The following is an 18,161-nucleotide window of genomic DNA, read 5'->3' on the forward strand; positions in this document are numbered from 1 at the left end:
CGTTGCTGACATACTTACAGAAACCCTTCTTGTTCCCTTTCATGTCCTTTGCTAGCTGCAACTCCAGTTGCGCTTTATTCTTTCTGACTTCATTCCTGCATGCCCAGGCAATACTCTTGTACTCCTCCCTAGTTGTTTGTCCAAGTTTCCACTTTTTGTAAGCTTCCTTTTTGTGTTTTAGTTCACTGAAAAGCTCCTTGTTAAGCCAAGCTGGTCTTCTGCCATATTTACTAGTCTTCCTGTGCATTGGGGTGTTTCGTTCCTGCACCCCCAGTAAGGTTTCTTTAAAATACAACCAGCTCTCTTGGATTCCTCTCCCCCTCAGGCTGGCCTCCCAGGGGATCCTGCCCATTAGTTCCCTGAGCGAATCATAGTTGGCTTTTCTGAAGCCTAGGGTCCTTATTCTGATACTCTCCTTCCTTCCTTTCCTCAGGATCCCAAACTCAGTCATCTCATGGTTGCTGCTGCCCAAGTTGTCATCCACTTCTGCATTGCCCACCAGTTCTTCTTCCCTGTTTGTGAGCAGCAGGTCAAGAAGTGCAGGGCCTCTAGTTGGTCTCTCCAACACTTGCACCAGGACATTGTCCCCAACACTCTCCAGAAACTTCCTGGATTTCCTGTGCACTGCTGTATTGCCCTCCCAGCAGATGTCAGGGTGATTGAAGTCCCCCATGAGAACCAGGACTTGTGATCAGGAAACTTGCGCTAGCTTTTTGAAGAAAGCCTCATCCACCACTTCCTCCTGGTCTGCTGGTCTATAGCAGACTCCCCCCCCCATAACATCACCCTTGTTTTCTTCCCCCTGGCTCTACTCTAGAGAGTTTCAACAGGCCTCTCTCCAGCTTCATACTGGAGCTCTGAGCAATCATACTGCTTTTACATATAGCACAACTCATCCTTCTCTTCTCCCCTGACTGTCCTTCATGAATAGCTTGTACCCATCCATGATGGTGCTCCAGTCATGCGAGCTCCCACCAAGTCTCAGTTATTCTGATCACGTCATAGCTCTGGGGCGGTATGAGGACTTCTAGTTCTTCCTGCTTGTTTCCCGGGCTCCAGGCAAGCTGCAGGCCTCCCTAGACAACAGGTCAGACAGGCAGATGGATGCCTTCTTCCACCACAGAAGGGAGTCTCCAACCACCACCATGGTGCTTCTTGGTAGCAGTGGTCTCAGTTCTTCCAACCTTGGGGAGGCTTGGCTTGGCCTCTTCCTCCAGTGGAACGTGCTCCTCCTCCACTGTTGCTAGGGCTCCCTATCTGTTCTCTGAGCAAACTGCTGCAGTTGGAGATGAAGATTTCTGCTTGCTGCTAGGGGTCACAAGCTTCCAGCTTCCACCTTCCTGGCAGTCCATGTCCTTTTCCTTCTCTAGCACTGCCTCCAGCAGTCCTTCCTCTGCTGTCCTAGAGGTCTCCTCCAGCATCAAATCGATGAACTCCTCATGGCGGAGGATGCTTCGGAGCCTCACCACCTCCTGTCACTGTCTTCCCCGCTCTATGAGGGACACGACCAGGAGGCACTGCTCACATCACAGGCACCCCTCCACCTGGCTGTCACTCCAAGTCACAGTCTCCACCATGCCGAACCGGGACCTCGGTGGAAGCCTCAACAGTGGTCGGTTCTGCCTGGGCAGACATGTCACGGGTGCAAGCAGAGGAAGAGCTGGCAGAGACATCAGCACTGATTCTGGCATTGCAATGTCCTCTGTTTTTCTGGGTCTCCTAATCTGCTGCCTCTCCCTTCCTTCCCCTCTTTCCAAAGAGATTTTCTGTAGCAGACTCTGCTGTAAGCTGGCCTTTTTGCTGCTGCTTGGTCCCAAAAGCTTCCCTTTTCATTGCTAACCTGTTTCCCCTCATCAGGCTTACAGTGAAGGAAGGTGAGAGTTTCCATGCAAACTCCCTAGTGAACTCCTTCTAGCTCTGGACTCTAGTTAAACAAGGGGTTTATGTATTGGTCTGATTTTTGAGTTTTACCTACTTACACTAAATATATATAAGTTACTTACTCTTAAAGAAAGAGCTTACCTTAAAGGCTCCCTTCAAAGAGGGGGCAGCGAACTGACTTGTGAACTGCTTGCAAACTGCCCTGTTCATTCACTCCTGACAAAGAGCACTTTCTGCCTGAAAGCTTGTCTAATATCTCTCCTAACTATAAGTTGGTCCAATAAAAGAAATCAACAAAAACACCTTGCTTCTAGCTCCTTTAAAAGTAGTGGTCTCTTCCTGTAAAATACCACTGCACCAGGTCTTGTTTAACCCAATAATGGGAGTCCAAGAGTTATTTTCAGACCTCAGTTAAGCTCATTTTAAGGCTTTGTCTATACTATAAAGTCCTGCTGGCATTGCTGGGGGTGTCATCCTGTAGCCAGTGTCACCTTTCCAGCTAAATCCCCAATTTGGATGCATGTCTGCTAGGAGAGATGCTGCCAGTCAAGGGAGCTGGTATAACTGGTGGCAGAAAAACTCCCTTTTCTGGTAGAGCCAAGGGTACCCTGCCACTTTAGCGCTGCCACCATGAATAAAGCAACAGAGCCCTCTTAGCATAGACTTAGGCTCACAGACTGCTCCCAGATGTTGTTTCTTAGCCCGGAGGACCACTTTTTAAATTAGGTATATCTTACAAGCAATATAACAAGGTAAGTGGGCTGGGAAAGAGTCCCCTCTTGACACTGTAATTTTGGTTTTAAACCCACTGCACCGTTGCCACAAAAGTGACCTTTATTTTGAATAGGTAATATCTGATTTTTTTCTCTTCATGAAGAATGAGTCAACAAAGCAAATTTAGTGCTCTGTGTGAACTAAGTTTATCCCATAAATGGAGATAGTATGTGATACCCAGGTCTGTGGGGTTACACTTCATAAGAAAGAGAGATAAAGATGTTTGTCATCACTAAAGAAACCATTAGTCAAAGGCATCTTACTTGTGAGAGTGTGAAATGTAGTGGTATAGAAACATTTGAAATGACAATCAGTAGCAGTCCTCTGTATTGAACAGGAGCAGAATAACCATACATTCTGGTCCAGGGTGGATTGACTCTAAAGGTGGCTGACTCCAGTAACATTTCATCCATGGACATTGTACCTCTGAGCTGGCCTGCTTCCTCTCCATGCTAGATATCTTCTTCCAGACAGCTAGACAAAGACACATCTTTGTCCTATCCTACCCCTGATATTTTTTTTCTTTGCTCTAAGGATATAACTCAACCTGTCCCCAAAAAATATTCTTTGTGTGGCAATCAGTTTTGTCCTTGCTTTTACAAGATGTTATTCAAAGTCAATCTTCAGCCACAAAGTTATGGATCTTGCTTTTTTCCACTCCACTGTGATTTTGAGTCTGAGCTGGATGCAAAGGCTATAGTACAAACACAGCTTTTAACTGCTTGGAAAGGGGAAGGGGAGCTGCTCCTAGGGACGGTGCATCAGGTGTTACAGTAACTGTGACATCTGCATTTCCTGTAGCAATACAAGTTAGCTAAATTGCTATTACTGTAAGCCTGAATTGCAAGCATTTTGCCTTTTTTTTAGTTTGGTTGTGGGGAAGCATGAGGAAGTAGGGATTACATTATAACTCAGGGCTAGGCAATTATTTGGGCTGGAGGGCCACTCGAGGAGTTTTGCTGAGCTCCCGAGGGCCAGAGGATGGCAGAGAGGGGCGGGGAATGAAACCAGCTCCTGTTGCAGGGATGTGTGGGGAGTGAATTGCGGCTCTGCCCAGGCCCCTGTGCTGCGATCCTGGCCCCATCCATCTATCCTACTCCCAGATTCTGCTCCTCACCCGCTCACAGGCCCATCCAGTCTGCCTGCCCTAGTGGGCCGTGCCCGTGGGGGTCCTGGGCTGGTCTCCATGCAGACCCTGCTCTGTCTGGCACCCCCAGCGGTGAATGTGGGGTGGATGGGCTGAGGTTCCCAGGCAGCAGGGTTGGAGTCTGGTGGGGCCACACACCTGCTCCTGGGCGGCAGTGGTGGGGGAAGGTGTGTGCCCCGCCAGGAAGCTGTGCTGTGGCACCCTGCTGCCCAGCCCTGCATACTACAGCTCCCGGCATGCCCAAGAGCCATGTGGGGATAGGACGGGCTGTCCCCTGCGCCTGGTCTGGGCAGGGCCAAGGGACCCACCGTGGGCCAGATGGAATCACTTGAGGGGTTGGATCCGGCTCACAAGCTGTATTTTTCCCACCCTTGTCATGAGTCCATATATCACTAGGGATACAGGTGTTACATCTGTCAGAGTCCTTTTATGTGAGCAGGCAGTGACTCCAGAGGGATATAAAAATAGTGTCAATGTTTTTGGCCTTTTTGTTTAAATTCTTAGGAAAAAGAAAGCATTAAAATATCTACTGTATGTGAATGATCTTGCGCTCTAAGTTTGTGGTCTGAATACATCAGATTCTTGAGGAAAAATCAGTCTGGGGCCTTCTTAGGCTTTGATCAGACTCTGGTGGACCAACACCTGCAACAACATTAGTTTATTGTGTCTCCATTAAATGCTCCTTGTTCCTGTCCCTCCCATCCCAAAATACACACATTTGTGGCTCATAACTGAATAATATACTTATGGATGTGCAGTTTTGTGATAGCTGTATCAGCTGAAGCAGCTTGCATTTCATCTCTCCAGGCTTCTGCTGTGGTGTTGTCTAGGCCCAGGGGTATCAAACTCATCAGGACCCATGGACTAAATGAGTGATGTGAGACTCTTCCAATGGCTGGATAAACAGCGTAGGACCAGCTCTGTTGGCTGGATTGGGTCTGTGGACACCCCCCTATTGCATACAGATGCCAGATCCAGCACCCACTCCATCCGGTCCAGAATTGTGCCATGCGTGGTGCCTGCTCTGATCAGTCTGGGACACAAGCTGCATGCAACCTCTGCTCTAGCTGGTTTGGGGCAGGCACCGCATGCAGTGCCGTTCTAGACCAGCAAGAGCATGAGCTGGATCCAGCATGTGCGGGACCCACAGACCTCTCCTTCCCCCTCCTCTTGCCAACGATGATGCTGCATTCGGCATGTGCTCTGGCTGATTCAGAACTACACCACCTGTGGCACCTGCTCCAGCCAGTCCAGGGCCCATACGGCATGTGATTCACATCCCAAACCGGCTGGAGTGGGTGCTGCATCCAGCAAGTTGGGGAATGGGTCACAGACTGTCCCCACAAGGACGCTGCATACAGTATGGGTCCCAGAGTGGGCTCTGTATGTCCTAGTCCCTATGCATGCTGCATGGGGTGAATGTGTAAATTCAAGATCCAGAGCGAGCACTGGAGGCTAGATGATGGGTCCCTGTGGGGCCAGATCTTTGACACTCCTGGATTAGGCAGTCTGGTTGCTCAGTCTGCATTTCAAACTCTTTTTTCTCAGTGGCTGCTAACTGGACTTAACTTTCTGACACATTCTCTGGCTCTATGAAATGTCAAAGAGAACGTGCACTGAAATCCTGTTAATTCTTCTGGGTGCTTGGTAGGGAAGTGACCAGTTCATTACAGAAGTATTTCAAATGTGTAAGCTGAATTGTCACAACCAGCTTAACTTTTCACTTCTTGCTGTCTTTTCATAATATTATTCAACTGTTTGTAATAATGCAGTACATGAAGGAAAGTCTGTAAGAACATACTGAAAGTCTGTCTGACTCCTACCCTGGGGATCTTTAAGAAGAGGCTGGATGAACACCTTGCTGGGATTGTTTGACCCCAGTACTGTTTCCTGCCATGGCAGGGAGTCGGACTTGATGATCTGCTCAGGTCCCTTCCAACCCTACGAACTGTGAAACATTGAAAAATAAGAAACGATCTGAACTGTATTGTAAAAAGTGAGTGCTGCAACAACATTACTGATAGGTTCTGTTATTTCAAGGGCCAAACCAAGTAAGGCTTAAATAGGCAAGAATACTTGTCGGTGATATCTTTTATTGGACCAGCTGCACAGTTAGGATAGACATAGGCAAGCTTTTAAGTATCTCCTTAGGACTGTCACAGAAGCAAGTGCAGCAGATTTAAGTAGCAGATGGAAGAAAAGCTTGTGTAAAACTCCAGGTGTGAACAAAAACAGGTTATAAGATAAATAATCAGGTAGCTAACAGGCAGGAGAGGTGCAATAAAAGCCCCATAAAGGAGGCACAGGATTGTTTGGGGAGGGTTCTTATCACCTGTGAAGTGCAGAGGTTAGCGAGAATCAGCTGGTTTATAATGGACTGTGAAGTCATTGCCCCTGTGAAGTCCCTGGTACTTAGTGTCTACAGGCTAATGAATTTCTGTTCCCAAGATCATCTTGTAGGGGTATTGGGTAGATTTCCTTAGAGCACAAAAATTGGGAGGTCAGACAGCAAGTGACTTCTGCTGTGAAAATTGAAAAGTATTCTCCTGCCTGTGTTCTGTGTCTCGGTCCTTTATCTGTTTTCAGCGCTCATATGCTCTGGTATATCGTTTTTGTTTGGTTTCTACCCACAGACTTGCCAGACTTCCTCAGTGTGAAGAAGGATGTTTGTACCCAAAAGCTTGCTTAGAAGAATTTTTCCAACTATTTGAGTTGGCGTAATAAAAGACATCACATTTACCCAAAGAACCTTGTCTGCCTATGCCTTTAGACCAACACGGCGAGAACCTATACCCCTGAATAGTTGTCATGAGGGCATCTGGTGCACTGGAGGAGGTTAGGATGTTCTGGGGTAGATACATGTATGATCTGTGGATTCTGAAGGTTTTGTTGCAGGGAGTGTTGGTTGTTGTGCCAGTAGAGTTGTGTTGACAGGTCTTGCATTTATTAAGGCAGAGCTGGGTTCCATTAGGTGCCTATTGAGCAGTAGAAAGTTTACTTCTGATGATAAGTTGGCCACGGTTAGGGGTCTGTTTGAAAGCCAGGAGCAGGGGTGGGGGACACTGGGAATATTTTTCTTAAGATCTGGTCCCTTTCCAGAATATAGGCTGTACTAACTTGATGATCCTTCCTTAGGTTCAAGCATGGGGATATGTGACAACCAAGGGTGTGCCAGCAGTGGGCTTTTTATTCTTGTGTTGTAGGGTGCTTTGGGTGTCTGGGTGACTCTTTCAAAGATATGGCCTATTTCTCTGTTGGACTGTCCTTGGCGGCTAACGGGGCAGTTTTTAGTTTGGCAAGATATATGTCACAAATATTCCCCTCAGAGTAGACATGGTGGTATCTGAGGGCCTGGTTTTTGAGGGTGGTATCTGTGGGCCTGTAGATTGCTGGGGGGGCGGGGGTTGATGTGTTTGGGGTGATGGGTGCCCTCCTCTATGTAGATTGTGGTGTCTAGAAAGTTGATGTTAGTGTAGGGGCACTGGGTGTAGCCATCTTGGTCTAAAGAGATAGGCAGACAAAGTTCTTTTGGTACATGTGATATCTTGTATTAAACCAACTAAATAGTTGGAACTATTAGTGAACACAAAACAACAGCAGACTCTCCCTATGCCTGAAGAAAGGTGTTTGTGCCCAGTAGCTTGCAAAGACAATTTTTCCGCCTATTTAGTTGGTCCAATAAAAGATATCGCATTTATCCAAAGAACCTTGGTTGCTGATAGTAGTAGGCATATTCAAGAGAGAATTTGATTTGAAGGGTGTAGTTGTTAAACCTGCCGTGGAAGCCAATTAATAAGTCCAGGTGTGTAGTCTAGATGATGAAAATATCAACTATGTTGTACAGTTACAGTGCAGGTTTGGTGGTGCAGTTTTCTAAAATCTCTTCTTCCAGGTGGTTTATGAAGAGATTGGCATATTGGGGAGCCGTGCTTGGGCTCATAGCCTATGTCCATGGTTTGGAGAAGTTGTTGCTTGTTGAAAGTGAAGTTGTGGGGAGGATGAAATGGATGATTTGTGCAACATTCTGTGGCTGAAATCTGAGTGTAGTCCATTTTCCTGTAGGTATTTCAGGCAGGTCTTCATGGTGTGGAATATTAGTATACAGGCTGTGACATCCATGATTGCAGGTATGGTCTTCTCAGGGAGGTGGTTGATGTTCTGAATCTTGTTGAGAAAGTCTGTTGTGTCTTGTAGAAAACTTACTCTTTGGGTGACAAGTGGTCCCAAATGGGTTCTCTAAATTCTGATTGCTCTTCAGTCAGGGTGTCACAGTTGAATATGGTGGAGTTTGCCAGAGTTGCCTTCTTTGTGAACCTTGGGTAGCATATTAAATGTTCCTGGCACAGAAGAGGAGGGTGTGGGGGAGTATTAGTAGCAGTATTTTTTTCCCCTGAAGTGCTGCAGAAAGGATTGGATAATATTTTCTATTAGGGTTGGCAAGCCGGTTAATTGATTGGTGAGATATTGTCAGTTGATTTGCCAGTTGACTGCATGTTTTTTGACTGGTCAAAGATTATAGCAGTTTTACAAAAAAGCTATACTTTTTGGTAGTTTTCTTGACAGACATGATTTTTTATTGTTTGTTGACACGTCTTAATAGAAAACTTGCTTTTTTCTGTGTATTATTTGGACCTGTTGGCAATTTTTTACAATTTTTGACCAATATTTGACTGGTTAATTGAGCAAATTTTATCTGACTGATCAGATACCTAACCCTGTTTTCCAGTACCAGAGCAAATATTGGTGTGGGGTCCTAACCAAGTTCTTTATAGTAGTTGGTGTCCAACAATGGTCTGTTAGCTTCACTGATGTAGTCTTTACCATTGAGGATGACCATGGCTCCCCCTTTGTGTGCTGGTTTGGTTACTATTTTGTTGTTGGATCTTAGGAACTGCATGGCTTTTCTCTGGTGCTCCTGGCTTTTGTTGAGTATTTTGGTGTTAGCTTTCTCCCTGAAACAGTCCATGTAGTAGTGCGATGTGTGGTTCTGGCCACAGGGAGGTGTCCGGTCAGATGTTTTGTTGCTTTTTGTTTTATCTCTTGTGGTAGGAAGATTGTCAGAAGTGGTTCTTTACTGGTTGTATTCTTTCAGGTGAAGTTTGTAGTTGAATTCTTCTAATTCGCCCCCTATTAGCATCTTATCAGGTTGTTTCCCTGGGCAGAAGTTCAGGCCTTTGGAGAGTACAGGTATTTCAGAGTGGGGTAAGCAGTATCGTGAGAAGTTAATGATATTGGTCTTCTGGTGCTCTCTTGATTCTCTCCTGTGTTGTCGGTGCTGTGCCTGCGAGGTAGCTCTTGTTGAGATGGCTGATACCACTTTTTCCTTTTATGTAGGATGGCTGTTGTCAGCTTTTTTTAGTGGCAGGTTTGAGTCTGCTGCAGCATCAAGGTATAACTCCAGGTTAATCTCTCAAATTTAGTTTGGCAAGATGTATGTCACAAATACCCTCAGAGCAGACATGGTGATATCTGTGGGCCTGTAGATGGGGGGGGGGTTGATGTGTTTGGGGTTATTGGTGCCCTCCTATATTTATCTCTTGTAAGTAACATAAGTAAGTACTGTATTCACTTGAATATAAGACACAGTTTTTCCCCCAATCAGCACAGGGAAAAGAAGTTCTTTGTCTTATATATTCTCATATAAGGAAACCTCATTGAATACCTTGTCTGTCACTAAGCTGCTGCCAAAAGCAGCACGTTCTCAGTAATAGAAACCAAATATGAAGTTGATTAAATGCAGTCAACCCTGAGCATGAATATAAAACACATGGTCCATACTGGGCAAACTTACTGATGGGAACCTGCCACAAGGATAGGTGCAGCCTATCTGAATAAGATATGTAATAGTGCCCATTGCTGTCAGTCCCTTGTGGCACTGACTTTTAAGTCATGGTGAGCCACTACATTGAATACATTTCAACTTCCTCTTCTCTTGCACAGTCTTTCTTTCCCTTTTGCAGTGATTCCTGTTTCTCCACAAGCCTGAAATGTTTGGCATATGTCACCAAACAGTTCAACAGGAGTCCCTCTGTTGCGTCCTCTCTGCCTGGTACATGTTATTAGCGTGGCCTCCCTCCCCATGAGTTGAAGCCAAATTAGGTTGCCCTCTGCCTTATCTGCATGTACATTTTTGGAGGATCCCAACACTCATGACAAGAAAATCTAGTTTCAGTCATGAGCAAGAGCTTATTAGCACATAGGTCCATTGTGGGGGGATATCTGGAGTACATACACATACTGAGCAGAGCTGAGCTATGGGGTCACCATGGCTTGAAACTAGGGATGTGAAAAGTTAAACAGTTAAATGGTTAAACAGTAAGTATATTTATACTGTTAATGCATCGCACTTAACGTTTAGCATCGGACATAGTCTGGTAGGCAAGGGAAGGAGCACAGGAATAGCCGCCCCAGGAAGGCGGCTGTTTGCAGCATGCGGCTCCACCTCTGGATTCCTAAAGTTCCTGCAGCACACCCCTGACTTGGGAGGGAAGGAGGAGGGAGAGGGGACTAGTTGAAGCACATGGATACTAGGCATGCGTTATTGGTTAACCATTTAACTGATATCATTAGAGGAGCTTAAATGGATAATTATTTAAGCTCTATTTATATTTCTATTTAAAATGCTGTTGACTGCTGGGGCCTAGCCCAGTGCATTTAATGGTAAATCATGAGCGTTTCAGCTTTGGACTAATATAATGCATAATTTGTACTATATACAAGTAGGTACAAGGTGCTGCTTAAAAATGTGTTTATGAAGTACCTGTGCTAAAACTTGTGGCAGCGTCAGAAAAACTAAAATGCATCAGTTCTGGATGAACTAAGTCTGTGGATACCCATAGTGATTTTCCTGTATTCGGATGACTCCAGGCAGGGTTATTTCAAAGTCATCATTGTCAAATTTTCCCCTTACTTCCATATGTTCAAGGAGAGTGGAATCTGACAGTAAGGAGGGGACAAGAGGTTGCAGGAGGATGAAGATGGGGGGCAGACGGCAAGGGGACTTTCTGACCCCCCCCCCCCGATTTATTATCCCTGCTGTAGCATGGGGAGGGGGACAAATTCAAGGCAAACCTCCAATAATTAAATTCTGTACCTGGAAAATTATGTATAATTTTCCCATATATAGAATCTAATTATTGGGGGGCTACATTATATTCAGGGTTGTCTTATAGTTGAGTAAATATGGTATGCCCTATTTAAATTTATCTCTTTTGGAATAGGTCAGGCAAAGATGGTTTCTTTGTTTTTCTGCAGTTCTCGTACACAGTTCTGCATCATATTTGGAGTTTTGTATGTTAGCTAGAGGGTTGCAGAGGATAGAGAGGCCTTAAATAGTTTCTTTTAAACCAGTGGGGCCAACTTTGTTGACAGGTATACCACAGATTATCCCCACACCCTCTCTGATCTGCCAGTCTGCTTTCTGTTCCCTGCCCTGTGCTTTGTACCTGATCTAAACAGGGAGCTCTATCTGCCATTGTGCTGCCTGTCCCCTCCCCTCTCTGCCACTTGTCATACGCAGAGGCTGCCCATACCAGCTGTGGCATCTGTGCCGTAGGTTGGCCACGCCGGTTTTAAACAGGCATGCTAGATACCTACTAAGTATGTGCAGAATTGACTTTCCTTTGGGCTTTTTATAACTCGCCCCCATTTCCTCAAATGACTGACTTCTCCTCAGTAAGGGCTTTTCGAAGTGACCATGAATTCTAGTTTTGAGATCAGAATACAGGGCATGCTTCTTCAAACTAGGTTTCCAAAAACTAAATGCTCACATCAAACAAATTGTGCCTCGGGAACAGAGCAGTGAGGGCTCAGGCTGCAAGGTGCCAAGTACTCTGGTTCAGTCCAGCACCACCCATAAACACATGCTCGGCATAAAGCACAGGAGTAGTTTGGTTGACTTCAGTGCTGCTCAAACCCTTGAAGCACTTTGTGCATAACTAAATCCATAGCTGGATTGCCTGGCACCTTGCAGAGTCACTCTCTCCTCTTTTAAAAGGGGCACTTGGGAACAACAGTGAATCGCATCAGCTCTTACAAAGAAAACCCAGGGAAGAAGTATTGGTGTATAGAAATCAAAGACAAACAACTGTACACAACACACAAAGGCTCCAGGGGTGGGTGTTTTTCTGTCACACACACTCGGATGTGCTCTCATGCACATTCACACTCGTACATACTCTCTCATGTCCACGCTGTCACACTAACATGCGCTTTTCCTCTGTCTCATGCAGCCACTGTCTCTAACACACACGCATGCTTGCATGCACATTTAAAATTGAACTGGACTGGATGGCCCAGGAGGACCCTTCAAAGACTGTTCCAAATCTGCCTCTCTGCTCACACAGACACTTCTCTATATTTAATGTTAGCCTGCACCTGGTTTGTAGGTTGCTGGCTATTGATCGTTAAGGATCCTGGTTTTCTCTGTTAGAAAATCAAAAATTCTCTGATTAATACCCCCAGATTCTTTGATTAACCCCCCCAAAATCTGTGTTCTTTCACTATTAAAATGAAACTCCCTATATATGTAGGTATCAGTAGAATACAATGTTATATTGATACATATACAATTTTAAAGCAGTTTGGAAGCCTACCAGTGTCTCAATCATTATAATAAAATAAATTCTACATACCGTCATATTTTGGCATTTGATTTTCTTGGGTTTTTTTTATCATGGAAAATCAGAGCTCCCTCTGCCCCCTTTGCTCAGCAGGACGTGGGTCCAGCTATGGCTGTTCCCCACCACCACTGCTTTGTGGCACCGAGCAGCCCTGACATGCTGGTGCCCTGCCCCTGCTGGTGCCCCTCATTCCCGTCCTGAAGCCCCCTGCCCTCCCCACCTGTCCCCCACCCCCAGGCCCCAGCTGAAAAAAAGCATAATTTAAAAAACAAGGCTGATGCCTCCCAGAGCAGATATTCATTTCTTCTGACAAGCGCACTCTTTAAACCTGCAAGCAAATTTAACACACTGGTAGCAAAATACCTGCAATCTGCCCTGGCTGAAACAACAAACTGTTTGGTAGCTTGCGACTTGGCCCAGATGCTGCTTCTGCTATTAAATCCATGCTGCGAAGGGGGTGTAAGGAGCCTCTGGGCTGTTCTGGGACTTCTGGGCAGCAAAGCCCGACTGAAAGAGTTTCTGCTGGAGCTGGGCTGAAGTTAGACTGCCCTCAGCAGAAACGTGGGGGTGTTCCTGTGCTTGGAAGTGCCCCAGCCTGTCCCAGGCAGTCCGACCATGTCTTACAATTGCAGTCATAGACCACGAGGGCCGGAAAGGACCTGCGGTGGTCACATCTAATCCTGCTCAAAGCAGGACAAACCCCAGCTACATCATCCTGGCCAATGGTGCTGGATTGCCCCAGTAAATTTGAACGAGGATCCCAATAGGTGTAAATGCCTGCCCTGAGAGCAACAGCCCTATTCCTAGGTTGGTTTGTGCTCCCCAGACTGGTAACTGGGAGAATACAGCAGATGCAATGGAGGTGTTTCACAGATTCACAAAAGTTTAGGGCTAGAAGGGACTTTGTGAGATCATCAGGTCCAGCCCCCCTGCTCTGGGTAGGAAAGACTGGTGGGGTCAGATCTCCCCAGCAAGGTGTGGATCCAGTCTCCTTTTGAAGATCTCCAGGGTAGGTGCCTGCACCACCCCCGCTGGGAGTCTATTCCACATAAACAGTGACGTTTTTTCTTATGTCCAGTCTGAAACCTTCTTCCAGTAGTTCATGATCGTTGCTCCTGGTTTTCCCCTGGGGCGCTTTGCTGAACAGTTGTTTGCCTAGCCCCTGATGCTCTCCCCTGATGTATTTCTAAGCTACATTTGTGTTGAGAGGGACACCACTCACCCTGGAGTGCAGAGACCAGACAATGGGGCCAGGAGGGAAAGCAGGGGAGGAATTGCCTCCCCTTTCCCTTGCTACCCAAGCCACCTGGGAGCTTACGAGCAGTAATTTGGGCTTGGTTTGGATGCCCAGAAACCTCACGCATCCTGCTCCTGGTCTGCCCTTCCTGGCAAGCCAGGGGCTGATGGGCAGCCTCAGGAATCTGACCAGCCGGGGAAGGAGGGAAGCCTCCCAAGGCAGAAGCAGCCTCTCTGGGGCAGGGCAGGGCGCTGATCGCCTCCTTACTTTCCACCAGCTGAAGTGGTTCCTGCTGCCCTCACCAGGAGCCAGGGCAAGGTTGCAAGGTGGGCAAGTTGGAGCTGCAAACACCGTGGCTCTGCGCTGCACAGCTGCATGGCTCTGAGCCGTGGTGGGGAGCCTGTGCCTGAGTCACTAGCTAGATGCAGGCAGCTCCGCCTCCCTGTCCTTCCCTCCCTCGCTGCATTGTTCCCCACTGGTCCTGCTCCTTCCCCTCCCCTCTATTCTGTGGGATCCCCTCACTTCTTCCCTCGTCTCTTCTGGGTCTCTCCTCCGCACCGACCCTCACATCGGTTTCCCGCTTTAAAGGGGAAAAAACATGATTTTCCATGGGAAACAGAAAACCCGGACCCCTGTTGGTTACATAAATGTTCTGCTGCTGTTCAAGTAAAAATAACCTTTCTCACCTAAACCACATACTTTGAACTTGCTTTATGGAAAAAAAAAAAGGCATTTGTTTTAAAGATACTTATTAGCTAGCTGGAGGGTACAAAGGAAATGAAAGGGGGAAATTTGCACTATAACTCAGGTCTTGAGTAAAGGATTTAACGCAAGTGATAGTGATGGCAGAAACAATTTTTCAACAACAGGGCTAGTGAATCTAAAGGTCAGTAGGAATCAGGCCGCAGGGCTTGTGCCATGTAACAGCAGTGTATCAAGGCCACTAGAAGCAAAAGGTTTGATAATGTTTGGTTTTTATTTATGAAAAAAGTATTGTGTAATGAGCAGCACAGAAAGGTTTTAAAAAACACAGTGTAAAGTTTTATGTCTATATTGTACACAGCTAGTTTTATACAGTCTTATATGCAAATTGCATATATGCAAATTGTATATATGCAAAATGTTCAGATTTTGTAAAAACTAGTAGATCCCGGTTCTTGGATGACAAATCACAAATAATTTTGAGTTTTGTAGCAGCTCCTAAAAATATACAAAACCCAAAAAGCACAGATGGTCAAAGTGACCTAAAGTAGTGGTTCTCAACCAGTGTGCTGTGGGGGCCCCTTTGGGGGTGCTGCAGTGGCGGTGACCAGATAAAAATGTCCCCACTTCCCTCTATTAGGGCTCTCTAATCAGCCTGAAGCAGGCCTTGTGCTGTGCAGCTCTTCCTGGTCTGTCCCCACCCCCTACGCTCCTCCTGGAAGCAGGCGGAGGTGGAGCTGTCCTGCCCGCCTCTGTCTGGGGGAGTGTCAGGAGTGCCAGGCCGGAAATTGCTGCACAGCCCGAGGCAGCTCCTGCCTGCTTTAGGTTAATCAGAGCCATAATATAGCAGTATGTGCACGTGGCACAGCTCTTCCCAGTTGGGTGTGCAGTACAGGGCATTTTTATCCAAGTTTCACAGTCCTTCCCAGCAGCTGAGCCCAGCTGAGATGCCCTCGGGTATCCTGAGCCAGCACCAACAGTGGCTTTCAGCTAGGGGTGTCGCTGCATTAAAAAAAGCGGTACTCTTGTGCCTTGGCCCTGAAAAAGTTGCGAACCACTGTTCTAAAGCCTACTGAAGTGCTGTTGCATAGCATTGCCACTTGGTGGTGCCAGGTGGAATTATAAGTCACAGATGCCGAGTGAGAGAAATCCCCTGAACTAGCAAACATCTCTGTATCACTAAGCTCTCTGTACATTGATAGTTTAGCCGTGCTAGGGCCTTTGCCATACTACAGCCCCTGTGGTCGATGAGAGACCTTAAGCTGGATCCAGTTTCCCTCCCCCTTGTTATAAAAGAGAGGGGATTGATGCACAGTCATTCTCTGGGGGGCTCGGTCCCTGAAACTTGCTGCGTCTGACCCCTGGGCCTGAATTTGGAGATGTTGCTATGAATGACTATTGATAGAGTTTCGGAGAGACTTGAGGGGGCCTGCTCCCTGTGATTAATGAAAGATTTTGGAGGTGTCTGTTTTGCTTAGTTCCTGTGAAATTATTATTTTAATGCTGCTGGGATTTTCTTGTCATCACTGATGTATTAGGACACTTGAGTGCCTTGGGTAGGGGTCATGCTATGGTTTTAAATAAAATACATTTCTTTGTTTAGATGTAGGTTGATTTTGCTTTTTTATTGTAGAAATCTTGGTGTGGGGTTTGGAATGGTTAATACCTTACTAAGATTGTCAATGTATTATCTAAACACGGTACACTGATAATATTTAGGGGTGGTCATTGTAGCATTTATCTTTTCTTTTCTCTCAAAACTGCAGTTCCCAGAGAGTTGGTGGACCTTCACTTGAAGCTGATGAGAAAGATTGGGAAGTCTGTCACAGCAGACAGATGGGAAAAATACTTGATCAAGGTACAATAACTTTGTTGTCTTGCTCTGAAATGATGGAATCTGTGATGAGGTCTTGTGTCAGAAATCCTTGGTATGAATTTTAGTGAACCTTGGGCCGTGCTATAGCCAAAAGCAGTGTGTATGCCCAGACTCTAGTTGAATAATGTTCTAGCCTGACTTTCAGCCTGCTTGGGTGTACCACAAATCACTGAAAATGCATATCCTACATGGAGAAGATTACAGACATACAAGCATATGCAAAACCTTGAAAAAGCATATGCAAAACCTTGAAAATTTTGGACATTCAAGTACAGGAGCAGATCAGAGTTTAAGAATGATAGAAGCCAGAGCAGTGAGATTATCAGCTGTATAGCTATTTATCCGTAACTCTGATATGAGGGGATTTGCCAGCTTTATGCTCACTGATAAAGATTTTGTGATTATTCATATCAGCTTACGTAGAATGGCGTAAGTTGTGGGAAAATATACAGTATTTACTTGAATCCAAGATGAGTTTTTTCATCCCCATTTAATATAGGGAAAAAGAAACCCTTCTCTTAGAACAAGTACAAGGTGGGGGTTGAATACGAGATGGCAACCACAGGTTGGGGCTGGGGCCAGAGGTAGGGCCAAAGCCGGAGCTAGAGTCAGGGCTGCTGCCTGCCCCCTACCTCTGCAGCCTTGCCAAACTCCCCAACCTTTGCTGCTCACCCTCTGGCTGTGGGTGTGCTCCAGCATGGAGCATGTGTTTACTTCAGCCCTGGCTACTAATGGGGGAGTAGGTACTGAGCAGGGGGGCAGGCAGAGGGAGCAAGTGCTGGGGGGATAGAAGATAGAGGTCATGCTGCTTGACCTTCCTGCTACTGCTTGCCCCCTTGCTATCTCCCTTACTTTCTGTCCCCTACTGCTTCCCCCACCTCCTGGCCCCTGCCACTGCTTTTCCTGCTATGGTGGGGGGGGGTATGAATTTAAGATGACCCTCCAATAGTTAGAATCTAGACATGGGAAATTATAACAAATTTATACATTTTCTATTTCTAGAATCCAATTATTGCTATCATCTTTAAATCAGAGTTGTCTTGGATTTGAGTCATTATGTATCAGTGCAGAAGCATTCCTTGGCCTTCATATTGCTGTGACTTAAGTCAATGGTTCTCAGCATTTTTAGTCTCAGGCATCCCTCCATAACCTTTCTAAATTTAGCAGCATCCCAGTTGAGAACCACTGTGATAAAGGAGCACAAAAGAAACCACATGGTGCTGGAACTGGGTGCTGGATCCAGCATGCAGGGCCCAGGCTCCCTGTGGGCCCAGACATTTGGCAGCAGAGAAGTGCTACTGCTTTCCCATCAGAGATGACCCAAGCAGGGTGTGGGGTTTGAGGTCCGGGGCAAATCAACCTGTGTGGGGCCCTGTCCCTATGTGCCCCAGAGCCAAAGAAGGCAGTGGTGGATTGGGGGGTGGGCTGCCGAGAGGCCGAAGTTTAGACTTCAAGTTAATTGTGTCTCTTTAAAAAAAAAAAAAAAAATCTTAATTTTTTTAAGAATAGGATTATTACATAAAAAACTGTTTTTAAAACGAATAGCACAAAGTAAGCCTAGGCAGCTTTCCCTCCTCCCAGCGTCTCTTACAGATCAGGGCTTCCTGTGCTACTTGTGTGGGCTGGGTAAGCAAGCATGCAGCTCAGCTCTTTAAGACAATCTCTGACATGGTCCAAATCTGCCTGTCTTAGGTGTGCCAGCCGGAATAGTCCTCATCGGAGATGCCAGTACTTGCAGACAGGCCTTAAGGAGTAACCACTGGATTCCACCTTCTTAGAGCTTTTTTTTTTTTTTTCAAACCTACCTACCTATGTGCAGCTCTTAGCTGGTTCTTTATCTTTCCATATATCTAAGAGTTTTCATGCATGACACTTTCTTCACAGAGGCTACGCATTTAAAAATACTGAACAATATGATTAATA

The 18,161-nt window shown here is 46.1% G+C and overlaps 1 protein-coding gene across 2 annotated transcripts in view; it reads left to right on the forward strand.

The window, feature by feature from the left end:
- The window catches only part of RSF1 (remodeling and spacing factor 1), a 114,917-nt gene that overhangs the window by 37,869 nt on the left and 58,887 nt on the right, over positions 1-18,161 (forward strand). For both annotated transcript variants that reach the window (XM_090030711.1, XM_090030710.1), the window contains exon 2: positions 16,129-16,220. In XM_090030711.1, the coding sequence (XP_089886837.1) occupies positions 16,129-16,220 (92 nt within the window). The remainder of the gene's footprint in view (positions 1-16,128; positions 16,221-18,161) is intronic.

The sequence above is a fragment of the Crocodylus siamensis genome, chromosome 1, assembly GCF_052110815.1.
Source record: "Crocodylus siamensis isolate JL-2025a chromosome 1, ASM5211081v1, whole genome shotgun sequence".
NCBI classification, from domain to species: Eukaryota; Metazoa; Chordata; order Crocodylia; family Crocodylidae; genus Crocodylus; species Crocodylus siamensis.